Here is a 14,352-nt window from a genome sequence, read left to right on the forward strand (position 1 = left end):
TAGAGGAGAAATGATGAGCCTGAGGCAGTGCTTGCACCCAGGGTTTGAAATGCTTAATATACGGTGTTAGGGAGTCTCTATAATTCCTAATACAGTCGTCCCTCAATATCCGAGAGGGATTGGTTCCGAGAACCCCCCTTTGATACCAGAATCCTAGGATGCTCAAGTCTCTTATGTTAAATGGCATAGTGTTTGCACATAACCTATGCACATCCTCCCGGATACTTTAGATCATCTCTAGATTACTTATAATACCTCATGCAATGTAAATGCTATGTAAATAGTTACCAGCAAATTGGCAAATTCAAGTTTTGCTTTTTTGGAACTGTCTGGAATTTTTTTTTTTTTGCGGTACGCGGGCCTCTCACCGCTGCGGCCTCTCCTGTTGCGGAGCACAGGCTCCGGCCGTGCAGGCTCAGCGGCCATGGCTTACGGGCCCAGCCGCTCCGCGGCATGTGGGATCTTCCCGGACCGGGGCACGAGCCCGCGTCCCCTGCACCGGCAGTCGGACTCTCAACCACTGCGCCACCAGGGAAGCCCCTGGAATTTTTTTTTCATAGATGCATAACCCTTGGATACGGAGGGCTGACTGTAATGTCATCTTCGAGTTCACCCTAAGCACATGGTGACTAAGGAAAGCACATTCCGAGATGTCTGCGGCCACCCGCGCACAGGTGGTAAACCACCTGTGGCTCTCCTCTCCTCTCCCCCAACTTAACCTGTTGCTTGGTAAACACATGTAGACTTTTCTGCACATTCTCTAAGATCAGACTTTTAAAGAAGTGGGTGTAAGTAATGGCCTCCTTGTTTTAATCAGAAATGCTCGCTAAAAAGCTGACAAAAACATGGTAACCTGCTGCTTTCCACTAACTCCCCCATTTTGCTTTGACTTCTGAAGAGATGGTTGCATCCTTCACCAGACAAGCCAAGGCTGTCTGTCTTGAGTGCCTTGCAAGAGTCTTTCTTTGCCAAGCTGCACCGCAGCCGCTCTTTCAGTGACCTGCCCTCCCTCAGGCTGAGACCCAAGGCCGTTCTAGAGTTTTATGTGAGTGTGTGTGGCCCGCCTGGGTGTGACGTGCTTGCTGTAGGGGGCTTGTGGCATGTGGGCTTTAGCATGGCTCTTGTTTTATCTTCTGTCTCTCGCTCATTGGCTAACGGTTACGAGCCTCCTGTCCCTGGGTGGGAAATTTGGGCATGCATGCACCTTTGTGAGAGAGGCCGTTTGTCCTTCCCTGCTCATGATCTCCACTTTTGTGCTGTGACTTTTCTGCGCTGTGGCAAAGATATCCATGGTAACAATATTGTCACTTAAAATAAAATACAGTTGCACTCAAGGTCAAAGAAGATTTTTGTTCACAAGTTAAGCTAATGTATCACTAATAGCAATCTTTACAGTTGTAGCCTTCAAAACCTGGCACTGGATTTAAACCAATTTTCCCAAAACTATTTTTATTGAAAGAGGTTCTTAGCCTTAATTTATTGTATTGTTTGCTTGTTTTATACTATCGAAGTAAAAGAAACTCTTTAATTTGCAATCAGGAATGTAATAGGTAACCTACATTATATGTGTTATCCATTATGTCACAAGAGAATACACATACACATATGTACATACATACCTGGAATGTTCTGCCGTGTACAGACATATAAAAGTAATCTTTGAATGTCCAGAGAGGAAAGGGTTAAAAGTCTTCTGGTTAATAATAATAATAATTGTTATACTTCAATAAAGATGTTAAAAAAAAAAGAGTGCAGCTCTAGACTAACTGGCAAGCCTAAATTAGTAGAGAGACTGATTATAGAGGAGTTTGAAACAGATTTTTTAAAATCACTTTCAAGTACCCACTCTGCATGCTCAAATGAGGTAAGAGATTGTTGCATTAGTAAGATATATTTTAAAATATACTTTAAATAAAAATTAAAAATAGATTTATTTTTCTTTCTAAATGACTACCTGAAATGCGTTTTTTATTTTTCTTCCCAAAAAATAAATAAATAAATAAACCATCCAAAAATAATAATAATAATTGCATCTTATTCATTGGATTAAAAAACACAGGTGAAATGGACCAGGCTAAACTCTAGTGGAGTTTCCACGGAAAATGGGAAAGATATGCACGTGCCAGAGAAGAGTAGAGCTGATGCAGTAACTGTCAATGTCACGTGTATATTGGTGCTCATACACTGCAAGCTGGAGGGTGTAGAGATGGTTAGTAGAGGTTTTAATTGCATCATGTAAACAAGAGCAAGATTAGAAAAGAATGTGTGATGGCTTCCTATAGCCTTTTGGATAAACGCAAACTCCTCGGAGCAGCCGTTCCATTCCGGCCCAGTCTTCCAGGCCCACCTCTCCTCTCTCCAGCCTTCATTCTCTACCGGACTGCCCCCCGCCGACCCCAACCCCCATCACTGTCCTCCAAATGCACCCTCCCTCTCAAGAGCTCCCACAGCCTGTTGTTCCTTCTAGGACGCACTTCCTCCTCCTTCTGCCCTTCTTCTCCGCATTTTCCAGGGCTGAGTTCCAGACACTCTCTCTCCTGAGCAGCCACCCCCCACCCCTGCCGGGGCTCCTACCACCCTGCAGCATCCCTGCATCACCCCTCAGTTACAGCACGCCTTCCCCGTGTGCCCCTTTATAGGCTTGCGCTCTTGGCAGGCTGTATGTCCCCTTCAGCAGGGCATCTCAGTCTAACTGGATATTTGCCACTTAAGTACATGCAAATTGGGTTTGGGAATGTGAGACTTGTTAGAAGTGGCTGAAGAGGAGTTTGGAATTTAAATAAGAATCGTGACCACCAGGCCCGCTCCTTACTTAGCCAGCGCCTCCCGCCTCCCTCAGAACTGCTCGGAATGTGTGTTCTGAAGATGAGCTGAGGCTGGGAAGGAACCCTCAGAGGACCCAGGGCTTCTGTGAGATCCCCAGGGGACCCCACGGAGGAAGTGCAGGGAGCAGGACTGAGCCTTCCCCCATCCCTCCCCAGAAGCTTCCTTTTTTGTCTGTCCTGGAGGCATAAAGCGTGTTTGGGGGGATAAGGGGGGGTGCAGATACAGGAGGAAGGAAACTGAAGTAAAGGAGGCTGGAAATAGTGAGTCACACGGGGACCCACCCCCTCCCCGTTGGAACTCCCTCCCCCCCCGCCCCCCCCCCCGCCCCCCAGGCACCGGGACTCTGGAGCACAGTTCAATAATCACTAATCCAGGAAAACATTCTCACTTTTCGAGGCAAAGAAACTGAGCCTGCAGAGGTTACTTGAGTGCCCCAGTGACACATCCTTTTACTCATCCTGTGATTAAAGTAAAAACCTTCCAACCAGATGAGAATGGAGAGTTTGAGTTGAAATTGCATGTATTGGGAGCTGGTGGCCCAGTGATGGGACCATGGACGCTGCTGGAGGAGGATGGGGAGCCTCTTTCTGTCTGCTCCTCATTTCACTTGCTGTAACATTTTTGTTTCCTGGGCTAATTCCCAGCACTATCGTGATCATTCATTGTTTTATTTATTTATTTATTTATTTATTTATTTATTTATTTATTTATTTAGCGGTATGCGGGCCTCTCACTGTTGTGGCCTCTCCTGTTGCGGAGCCCAGGCTCCAGACGTGCAGGCTCAGCGGCCATGGCTCACGGGCCCAGCCGCTCCGCAGCACGCGGGATCTTCCCGGACCAGGGCACGAACCCGTGTCCCCTGCATTGGCAGGCAGACTCTCAACCACTGCACCACCAGGGAAGCCCTATTATTTTTTTTTTGGCCGCACCACGCAGTGTGTGGGATCTCAGTTCCCCCACCAGGGATCGTGGAGCCCACGCCCCCTGCAGTGGAAGTGCAGAGTCCTAACCACTGGACTGCCAGGGAGTTCCCTCATTGTTTTATGTATAATTAAAATAGGTACTTATCTTTACTTAAACAATCAATTCTGGAATCCAAGAGAGAGTATTCATTTTGAAGGAGTTGATCTCAAATAACTAAAAAACTTTTCCCACATTTAGCACTTTACCAAGACCACTGTGTCAGGAAAGGTGAGTTAGAAATTGCTTTAACGCCTGCATAAACAAATTACCTTGTTTACCTGGATATTTCTGACCTCTGTCTTCTGAGTTCTGCTTCACGGATCACAGAGCCTGGGGCTGCCTGACAGAGCACCTGGGATTTCTAGACACCCTGGGAGCTCTGGGGTTTGCAGCCCTGGAAGATAGTTGTTCAGTTTATCAGTCTTTTTCTCCTCTTTTTATAGAAGCACTGCGCATGTATTTCTGGTCTTGAATTGTTTGTGGCATGGTTACTGAATTAATAAAACTTTTTCCAGGGCTTGGGATTTGTGGGTAGAGATTTTCAAAAAATAATTTTATGAGAACTGAAGCAGAACAAAGCATCACATCTTTTGAGTGAAATAGCAAGAATGTTGTAAAGTCTTTGAAGATCGATGCCAAAAAACAAAAACAAAAAAAAATCAAAACAAAACAAAAAAAACGGTGGTGCTATTCTTAACTATGGCTGCCAAATATTGTGAGATCCTGGGATTTGGGAAACAAGCACCACTCCCCTGCCTCCAGCCTCTTCTTTTGAAAAATGTCAAACCTGAGAATAGTGCAATGAACTTTCACCAAGATTCAACAATAGTAATAGAGTTTTTAAAGGCTTGTTTTCTTTTGCCACGCATGTGCGTGCACGCACACACACAAAATCAACAATACAATGTTAATATCATGAAAGGTCTGTTTTTTAAATTTTAATTGTCTTACATTTTGTGTGGAAATGAACCATGCCAAACGCATCACTTGTATTTAAAATCATAATGATTTGCCTTTTATCTGCAGTCGAATCTACCTGATGACATCCTTGAAAATGGGAAGGCAGCTGGGGAGAAAATGCCACTGTCCCTCAGCTTCAGTGACCTGCCCAATGGGGACTGCGCCCTCTCCCACAGCCCAGGCCGCTCTCTCCCCAGCACGTGCTCGGCAAATCCAGAAATCACCATCACCCCCGCAGAGCTGAACCGCGACAGCCCCTCCTCCCAGAACGAGGGCCTGGATGACTCCAGCTCGGCCTCTTCCAAGAGCTCCCTGGGAGAAGGCTCAGAGCCCAGGCCCCACCGGGAGGAAGAGACTGAGGGGCTTGGGAAGCCCGAGGCCTGCAGAGCATCCGCGGGTGCCCGGACGGAGCGCCTATTCCTGGAGAAGGGTGTCGCAGAGGCCCTTCTGCAAGAGTCTGACGAGGCCTCTGAACTCAAGCCCGTGGAACTGGACACTTTTGAAGGAAACATCACGAAGCAGCTGGTCAAGAGGCTCACCTCGTCAGAGGTGCCGGCGGCCACCGAGAGGCTGCTCTTTGAGGGCTCTGTCAGTGGAGAGTCCGAAGGCTGTAGATCCTTCCTAGATGGAAGCTTAGAGGATGCCTTTAATGGGCTTTTCCTTGCATTAGAACCACATAAAGAGCAGTATAAAGAGTTTCAGGATCTGAACCAAGAAGTCATGCACTTGGATGACATTCTAAAAGTAAGTACATTTTTAGGGAAATTGGCTTAGGTCTGGAGACAGGTATCTTCAGCCAACATTCTATTTAAAATAGCCTATCTTTTTTTCTTTTTTATCCTGCCCCATCACAGGATCAGTAGATAATCATCACGTAAATGGCACTGATTTTTAATACTAGTAGCGTATATTTATTTTCCTGACAACTGATCAACTTAAGGAAAATGATTAGGAGTTAAATTAACAGCTCTGGAGAGCATCTAAATTCCCTCAGTCCCTAAGTTCATCATTCAGATTCCAAATGTGAAATGGTGGCCTTTTGGGCATCATAATCTCATTGAGATGCTCCTGGAGAGGGTACCTCTCTGAGTATCAGGGAAGCAGGAGAGCCCTCCCATGGTTGAAGACAGAGTTAGGCAGTACAGATGTGAGAGCCACGAGCATCTCTCCCCTGCCCAGGGCACCACCTCCTGGAGGATTCCCTTCTCTGCAATTGGCCCAAATCGGTGAGTCAGAACCCCAGATAATCACCCACGAATAATCGAGAAGCCAGAGAACCCTGACTCCACCAGAGTTATCTTCCTCTCTCCTGTTCCTAATCAGACCGCTCAGGATAGACATGGGAAGATAAGAGTGAGGGGGTGATTTCCTCTTAGGCAGGAGGTCCTAGCAATGAGATCGTTAATGCTACCCCAGAATGTATCTGTCTCCACTTGGCATACAGATGAAATTTTTAAAAACAAGGCACAAGAAGACAGAACTGGAATTTTTGTCCTGAATCCCACTGCCACTTCTTGTATTCTTTGCTTTGCCACTCTGATTTATAGTGCCACAGAGAAGAGAACTTGGATCTTTTTTCTGGAAAGAGCAGTTCTTTGGGAACTTGTTCTATAAAATAAGCTTGAAAATACGGTGTCAGGGGCAGGTCAACCCGTAGCAGGCTGTTGCATCCCTTGGCGTGACGGTTTTAAAATGTGGCCTTCCCCGTGGCATCTGGAACAACCTTCCCAAGGCTTTTCTCACAGTCTCGGTCATGCTGACCTAGGTCTGGAGGGGATGTCTGCCCAGGGCAGATAATAATCCATGCTCTGACTCCCCACATCCTCTAATGCTCATGACAGATTGATTCAGCTGTAAGTATAGCCTCCGAGCAATAGGGATGGGCATTCTGAATCTGCTTCCTGTAAAACAAACTCAAAAGCATCTGCTCAGGGCTCATGCATGGAGGCTGTTTGTCCAGTACTGCAGTGAAAACATCTTTTATCCCCTCAACAAGCTCATGTCAGCACAGCTGACCAGCTTTTGCTTACTGGGAAAAAAGTTGTTAAATGTAAAGAGCTAAGACACAATTGATCCACCTAAAGTAAGTGCCTCAAATGTCTAGATGCCCCCATTTCCAGGCATCTAGGGTGCTGATCAGTAGCTCAGTCCACCAGGAAGCGCTAAGCAAGTCATCTGTTAGTCTTATAAAAACCTGGTGGCTATAGGTTTCTTTCCAGAGTATTATTTCAATCTGCAGTTGTTCCAAAACTATCCCGCTACTAAAATCCTTAACTGCCCCTTTCTTTATTTTGATCGGTATTTAAACACATCCATACTGTGCAAGATCAGGTTCTGCAATCTAGCTTAGGGAAGAAGACCCTAGAAGTGGGTCAAGTCGGGACTGGCTCCTCCTCTCTCTCTGAGATGGAAAATGGCATTAGAGTTGAGGTCTGGGGCAAGTGGCTTTGTCTCCAGCCAGGATTAAAGCATCCGCTGGACAAAGCTTTCTCTTTTTTCCCTCCTTCACATTCCTAGGATGCTAAACACCTTGAGGATCAGAAACTAAATGATGCTGCCTCTTGGACGGAGATCACTGAGGGCGAATGAAACGACTCTGATTTAAAAGACTGAAAGACGGTTTCCTATATGCTTTGTCTTGAGTGTCAGAGACTCAGATCCCTGCAAGGCCCTTCCGACCTTGTGTAATGAAGTCAGCAGGGAGTGCCACCTAACTGGATGGAGAACATTTCGTTCTTCTTACTTGCAGAATTTGTCCCATTCAGTAACCCCCAGCATCCTCTTGACTATTTGGAAGAACTTCTCTCCATCTCTGTGCCCACAGCAACTGGCATTACCCTGTTTGTTATATTTCTGCTTAATATCCAGCAATGTAGAATTCTCCAGACCATAGAATGGGTTTGCTCACATAATTCCAGGGCCCAGTCAGGGAAGAAATGGAACTTGTTCCTTCAAAGAGCTGTAGAGGAAGCACAGCTACTCCTTGTCATGCCCATGCCATTTATTTTCTCCTCGATGCTCAAAGAAAAATTACATGCTGTGAACGTAAAATTAATTGATTTTTTTTTTTTGCGGTATGCGGGCCTTTCACTGTTGTGACCTCTCCCGTTGCGGAGCACAGGCTCCGGACGCGCAGGCTCAGCGGCCATGGCTCACGGGCTCAGCCACTCCGCGGCATGTGGGATCTTCCCGGACCAGGGAATGAACCCACGTCCCCTGCATCGGCAGGCGGACTCTCAATCACTGTGCCACCAGGGAAGCCCCGTAAAATTAGTATTTAAGTGTACTTACCTAGGGAGTGTGGATTAAGTGAATTCGAGTAGTTTTCTATTTCTGGGATTTGTTTTGTGAATCCTTTTAGAACAGGTTGCCTTAGATAGCTCACCCCTGTCTCAGGACACTAAACATGTTGCCACTTGGAATTAGAGATTGGTTAGTAGTTGGCATTGACTGTGACTCCTTAGATTTGTCTGCCAGTTGCATTTTATTTGGGGTTGGGCACGAGGCGGAGAGAGTATAGCAGTTCTATTTCCCAAAGCCTTCTGATTGTAATATTTTTTAAACTGTTTATTTAAAAAATTTCAAACAGAAGTAGAAAGAATCAGATGATGGACCCTAATGTGCCCATCCCCCAGCCTCCACAGTGCTCAATTCACAGCCAGTCTTGTGTCTGTTCTTCTGCCTGCTTCCTTCCCTCTGGATTGTTTTGGAACAAATCCCAGATATTGTGTCATTTTATCCACGGTTGTACTTTCTTTTAATAAGACGACTTTAAATGAATTTTTTAATGCCAACAAAAAAAAATAAAAGCTTGAAAAAAAAGAAAAGTGTCACATCTCCCGCTGGGTGTCTTTGTTGTGTTTCTCCTTCCGAATATGTTGATATTCTCCTTGGTACCTTCTACCTTTGCAGTGCAAGCCAGCAGTAAGCCGAAGCAGGTCCTCCAGTTTAAGTCTTACAGTTGAAAGTGCTTTAGAAAGCTTTGATTTTCTGAACACCTCTGATTTTGACGAGGAGGAGGAGGATGGTGATGAGGTTTGTAACGTTGGAGGAGGTGCTGACTCAGTATTTTCAGACACTGAGACTGAGAAAAATAGGTAAGTCTGAAGTCAGCGTCTGCTTCTATTTCTACTGTCATAGCTGGTACAGCAGTTCTTTGTAGCTACCAGACGGGACCTGATACACATCTCCAGGAAGATAAAATCCCCTATACATGAATTGGCTTACAGTTCCTTTTCATTGTTAAGTACAACTTTTAAATATCATTCACCTCTTTTGGTGTTGTTTAAGGAAAATTAAATTGATTTTCTTCCTTATAAGTGAAGGGGAGATTTTTGTATGAGTGTGTGTATATTTATGTGTATACACATACATCTTGTAGGTTTCAGTGTCTACAACTTGTCCCCAATGTAATTAATTGCAAATTAAGTAGGTATACCGTGTTTCTGGAGAACTCTTACTGGATCATCAGTTTGGACCTGGTTCTCCTTGCTTTGCATCATATTTCTAATTTCTTCATTTTGTTAGACTTTGCTTTTCCCACCCCTTATCTCTCCGTTCCTTTTGGCCATTGGGTCTTTGCAGTAGATTAAGCTCATCAGTGCCTATATCAAAGCCACGTTTAAGCCCCGTGGTCCATGTTTTCCTTAGAGCGTAAGAAGAGATGACTGGTAACTGATAACTGCCACTGGATCTGCAGGACTCCAGCTGGAATGTGGCCTTCTCTAGGATGGGGATGGGACAGAGCAGTGGGAAGGGAGGATAAAGGTGAAATGTTGTCACCTTCTTTCTCCATTGGGCTTTCTTGTACCAAACCACGTGTTTAGAGCTAGAGCCTGCGGTCCATTCTGTAAGCACAGTGAACATACTCAGCTCCATCAATTACTGCAAAAAAAAAAAAAAAAAAAACCCACAAACACTTTCCCAAAGGAAAGGGTGGGTTTCCATCCATCTTTTCTTTTGATGTGTTATATACACTGATTTTCAAGTTACAACAACCTATGGCTGTTCAACCTTCGCAGACCTCTCTGCGGGTGGTGTTAATATTTTGGAGTTTTGTTGTTCCTGGAGGGTTTCTTCTGCCAAAGTGAAACGAGGAAAAGAAAAAGTGAGAAATAGAATTTATCCTTTGAGCAAATTGGGGGCATAGCAAAGAAAATTTATGAAATGAATGTCATGTTTAAATTATCCTTCTACATTCTACAGTGAGATTTTTCTAACTTGATTCAATTTGTGAAATGCTTCTTAAACCAAACATCTTCCTGTATATTTGTTAGCTTAAGCTATTAGATGATGGATCAAGGTCAGATTAAACTTTTTTTCTTCTTGCTATAAGAAACATTTTAAGTTTTTTTTTTTTTTTTTTTTTTTTTTTTGCGGTACGCGGGCCTCTCACTGTTGTGGCCTCTCCCGTTGCGGAGCACAGGCTCCGGATGCGCAGGCTCAGTGGCCATGGCTCACGGGCCCAGCCACTCCGCGGCATGTGGGATCTTCCCGGACCAGGGCACGAACCCGTGTCCCCTGCATCGGCAAGCAGACTCTCAACCACTGTGCCACCAGGGAAGCCCCAAGAAGCATTTTAAAAACATCATAGCCTTTGTAAATTTTACAGAACATTGCTATTAAATATGTCTAATTTGATCAGTCTTACCGTATGTCATCAGAGGTATTATGGAAAATTGTGGAAATTGTGTGTGTGTTTTAAATATGTGCTGACTACCAGGACACAAGCTGAATGTTTTCCCCTTGGAGGCAAATGTGAATCAGAGTAAGGCATTCAACCCCTCTAAACTCTGGTGCATTATCTTTTTAAATTGTGGAGACTGGGGCGCATGAAACTAGAAGCCAAAAACCGCCTAGCTGTGTGAACGAGGACGCTCTGGTTAACACCTCTGCTGGTCATTCCTTCCATGTGTGAAATGAGACTCTTCCCTCCCCCTCGCCCTCCTGCACAAATTCATATTAAGAATAAAATTAAATAATAGGTGCAACAGATTTATTTTTAAATGTAAGTGCCCATCATGATACAACTTTAGACAGTTCAACGGTGGGCTTTACACAAAGCCCGCGAGGCAGAACTAAGCGATACAAATGCCCCTTTTAGCTTTTGTCTGGAGTAGAACATCACGTTTCTTCCTAACAGCTTTCCTTTCTCCTTTTCTTCAAGTCACAATTGATTTAAGGCCAGGAAAAAGCCTTCACTGATTATTTCTTAATGGTATTGCTCTTGGGAAACCACAGGTTCACAGGACAGTTTAATCCCAGAAAATCTGGCAAACCACTCCGTCAACAGAGCAGGAAAGTGCCATAGAATGAGGGCACATTTCAAAAGACTTCTTGGTAAGCCAACTTTACAGATGGTTCGTTGTGCTTGAGAAGCAAACAGAGAACTCTGGAAACAGTCTGTTTGCAGGATCTTTTTAATATTAGGCAAATTGGTGACCAGGCTCAGTTATAAAATAGTTTTTAAAAGGTATCTCTATTTTTCAAGATAGGCGAGTGCAAGACTCTTTTCAGTGGGTGCTGTGATTGAGTTGACCTGTGATTTCCATGCAGAAAGAACCAGCTAACATTTCGCTCACCTTCCTGCTTCAACAGTTACAGATCAGTACACCCGGAAGCCAGGGGGCACCTCAGCGAAGCCCTGACTGAGGACACAGGAGTCGGGACTAGTGTGGCAGGAAGCCCTCTCCCACTGACCACGGGAAATGAAAGCCTGGACCTCAGCATCATCAGGCACCTCCAGTACTGCACCCAACTCGTCCAGGTAGGACTGGCGACGACACTGGGTTTTTAGAGCCCAGGTTTTTGATGCACCAAGAATGGATGTGTGCTTCCTTTTTTGAGTTTTCCCAGGAAAATGAGAACTCAGGAATAAGAGAACCATCCTGCTTTGATTTGACCCAACTCAGAAACTCTGAAAGGCATGGCCGTGCTCCCTCAACCCTGAGTTTTCTATCTTAAAACCTAGTTCTCCAGACTTTAACAGGTAGTAGGTGACATATAATGTGCTCTTGCTTTCAAATCATTTGATAATAGGTGAGAGTAGTGTGATTTTTTTATTTTAGATAAGGAATTTGCATTCCGCCATCTACAAATGGACTTTGAAAGCCTGTATTATTGAACATATGTTAATATGAACCCATCACACGAGCTAGTTTTCTACCACCTGGACAGCTAAAGGCAAAATGCTCCAGAACATAACCACAGTTTCCCAGATCTTGAATAAGTACTTATTAGCAACAAGAAAGAACATTTTACAGGTATTATCCTCCTCACCAGTTCGCTTTCATTCTGCGACACCCCGGGGCTCACTTTTCTTCTCATTTCAGGCTGTGTATCACTTAAGATTTTGCCACAGCAGAGCAACTATTCTGCCATTCTTTTGTTGCAGGGAGAGTTTCTGCTGTCTTGAACAAAGCATTTTCCCCCAAGCAGCTATCGGTACTTGAATGCTTCCCCCTCACCTGGTGGTTTGTCTTCTCCCAATCTTGTTCTTCTCCCACTTGCTTGGATGTGTGGGGAACAGGAAAAGAATGTGAAAGCAAATGTATAAGGTTTCCGGGGGATGGGCCAGGCCAGAAGAGGAGGAATCGTGCTTTTAAGAGCACATGGCCAACTGGGAGACCAGAGGCAGGGTGAGGAGGAAGGACCCCAGGGAGGCCAGGAGTGGGTTAATGTTACTTTTTTAGTAACACACTTGTGATGAGATGTAGAAGAATCTGCTTCTCCTCCACGAATGTAGACCCTCAAAGCAGCCTCAGACACCTCACGTGCTCTGGGAAACTGGGTGGCAGTTATGACTCTTGCACTAGGTTGGCCAACACCCCAGGAGCTCTCTTCTGTTGAGCGTTGAATTTACAAGCCAGGTGCTGACAACCAATCTGGCAGAAGGTGCAATTTTTTTTTTTTTCTGACCAAGATGGACAAGGATTGTCGTTGACTTATAGCTATGCTCTATTCATCAAGCACTGGAATGAGATGGTTTTCACGGCTCTTTGTCCTTGGTGAGGCCGAGACTGTGCTGAGCAAACTCCCCGTTCACCTTTTAGACGTAAAGTCATTACTTTGTGAGGCATGGGAGAATTCTCTTCCATGAAGGGATGGATGTTTTCTCTCAAAGAATAATTGGCATGCAGTAGTCAGTGCAGTGTTTCTCTCGATAATAAGGCCTTGGTTATAACACTTCAACTCTTCTGTGGAGAAAATCAACACTAGAAAAACAAGAGGGGAGTTCCTCTCTACATGGTACGTGAGATACTGCCCAATCCATGAATCATTTAGTAAAGCCAATTAGATCTTTAAAATTTAAAAAAAGGAAAAGAATTTGTAGAGACGTGGATGGACCTAGAGATGGTCATACAGAGTGAAGTAAGTCAGAAAGAGAAAAATAAATATTATATTAACGCCTACATGTGGAATCCAGAAGAATGGTACAGATGAACCGGTTTGCAAGGCAGAACTAGAGACACAGATGTAGAGAACAAACGTATGGGCACCAAGTGGGGAAAGGAGGGGTGGGATGAATTAGGAGATTGGGAATGACATATATACACTAACATGTATAAAATAGAGAACTAATGAGAACTTGCTGTATAGCACAGGGAACTCCACTGTACAGTAGAAACAAACACAACATTGTAAAACAACTATACCCCAATAAAAATAAAGAAAGAAAGAAAAACAAAAGGAAAATAAAAGAGGTAGACATAAAGATATAGAATAAAAGAGTAAGGGTTAGAAGCTTGATTTCTAATTCACACCCGCTCCTGAATCAGTGAGTTTACTTATTCATTTGGTATATAATTGCAAAGAGATAAAAATGGGCAGTCCATAAAAATCATAATAGCTATAATTATGTTTAAAATAAAGCAGTTATTTTCTACCGTATTTATTTACATGAAAGGCATTAGTACATAATTGCTGCACTTGACTTTTGAATTCGAAAAATTCTCTTTGCCTTAGAGTCCAAATGCTTTAGACCATACGGAATGGTGGTACAGGTCTGCATCCTGCAGCCATGCCTACCAAGTGAAGGGGACAGGTTTCTGAGAGACACAGAAAGGACTAGAACCTTCAGGCAGCGACTGACTTCTGTCCTTTCCCCTCTCAAGCCCTTCCTTATTCTTGTGATCTGCACACAAGTGAAATCACTTGCTATTTATGTGCCCTTGAGCACGTTACTTGACCTCTCTGTGCCTCAGTTTCCTCATCAGTAAAATGGAAAATCAAAAGTTCCCACCTCATTGGATTGTTGTGCAAAATAACACAAACTGCTACACGTATAAGGCTCAGACCAGTGCCTGGCACATAGTAAGAACTTGTTAACTGTAGTGAGATAGCTTTGATTGTAGTTAGGATTATTCTACAGCACGCTCTTAATTTTCAGCTTGAAGACAAGGAAATAAATCAGGCTGTGAAAAATTACTACGCTTGTAAAAATAAAAATCTTTTTTCTGTTTCCATACCGGAGGGCAACCTAAATATGCCCTTCAAGTTTCAGAGAGGAGTTTTAGATTGACAGTACATACAAGAAAGGTAACTTTATAATAACCTTGCAACCCTACTACTGAGAAAATTCAGGAATTTACACAGGTATGAAAA

The 14,352-nt window shown here is 44.2% G+C and overlaps 1 protein-coding gene across 1 annotated transcript in view; it reads left to right on the plus strand.

Annotated features, from left to right (window-relative positions):
• Positions 1-14,352, plus strand: part of RIPOR2 (RHO family interacting cell polarization regulator 2) — an 87,616-nt gene that overhangs the window by 58,242 nt on the left and 15,022 nt on the right. Inside the window, 3 exon segments of the mRNA XM_032648450.1 lie at positions 4,816-5,493; positions 8,662-8,846; positions 11,347-11,515. Of these exon segments, the coding sequence (XP_032504341.1) occupies positions 4,816-5,493; positions 8,662-8,846; positions 11,347-11,515 (1,032 nt within the window).

This window comes from Phocoena sinus, chromosome 11 (genome assembly GCF_008692025.1).
Source record: "Phocoena sinus isolate mPhoSin1 chromosome 11, mPhoSin1.pri, whole genome shotgun sequence".
Classification (NCBI taxonomy): Eukaryota; Metazoa; Chordata; class Mammalia; order Artiodactyla; family Phocoenidae; genus Phocoena; species Phocoena sinus.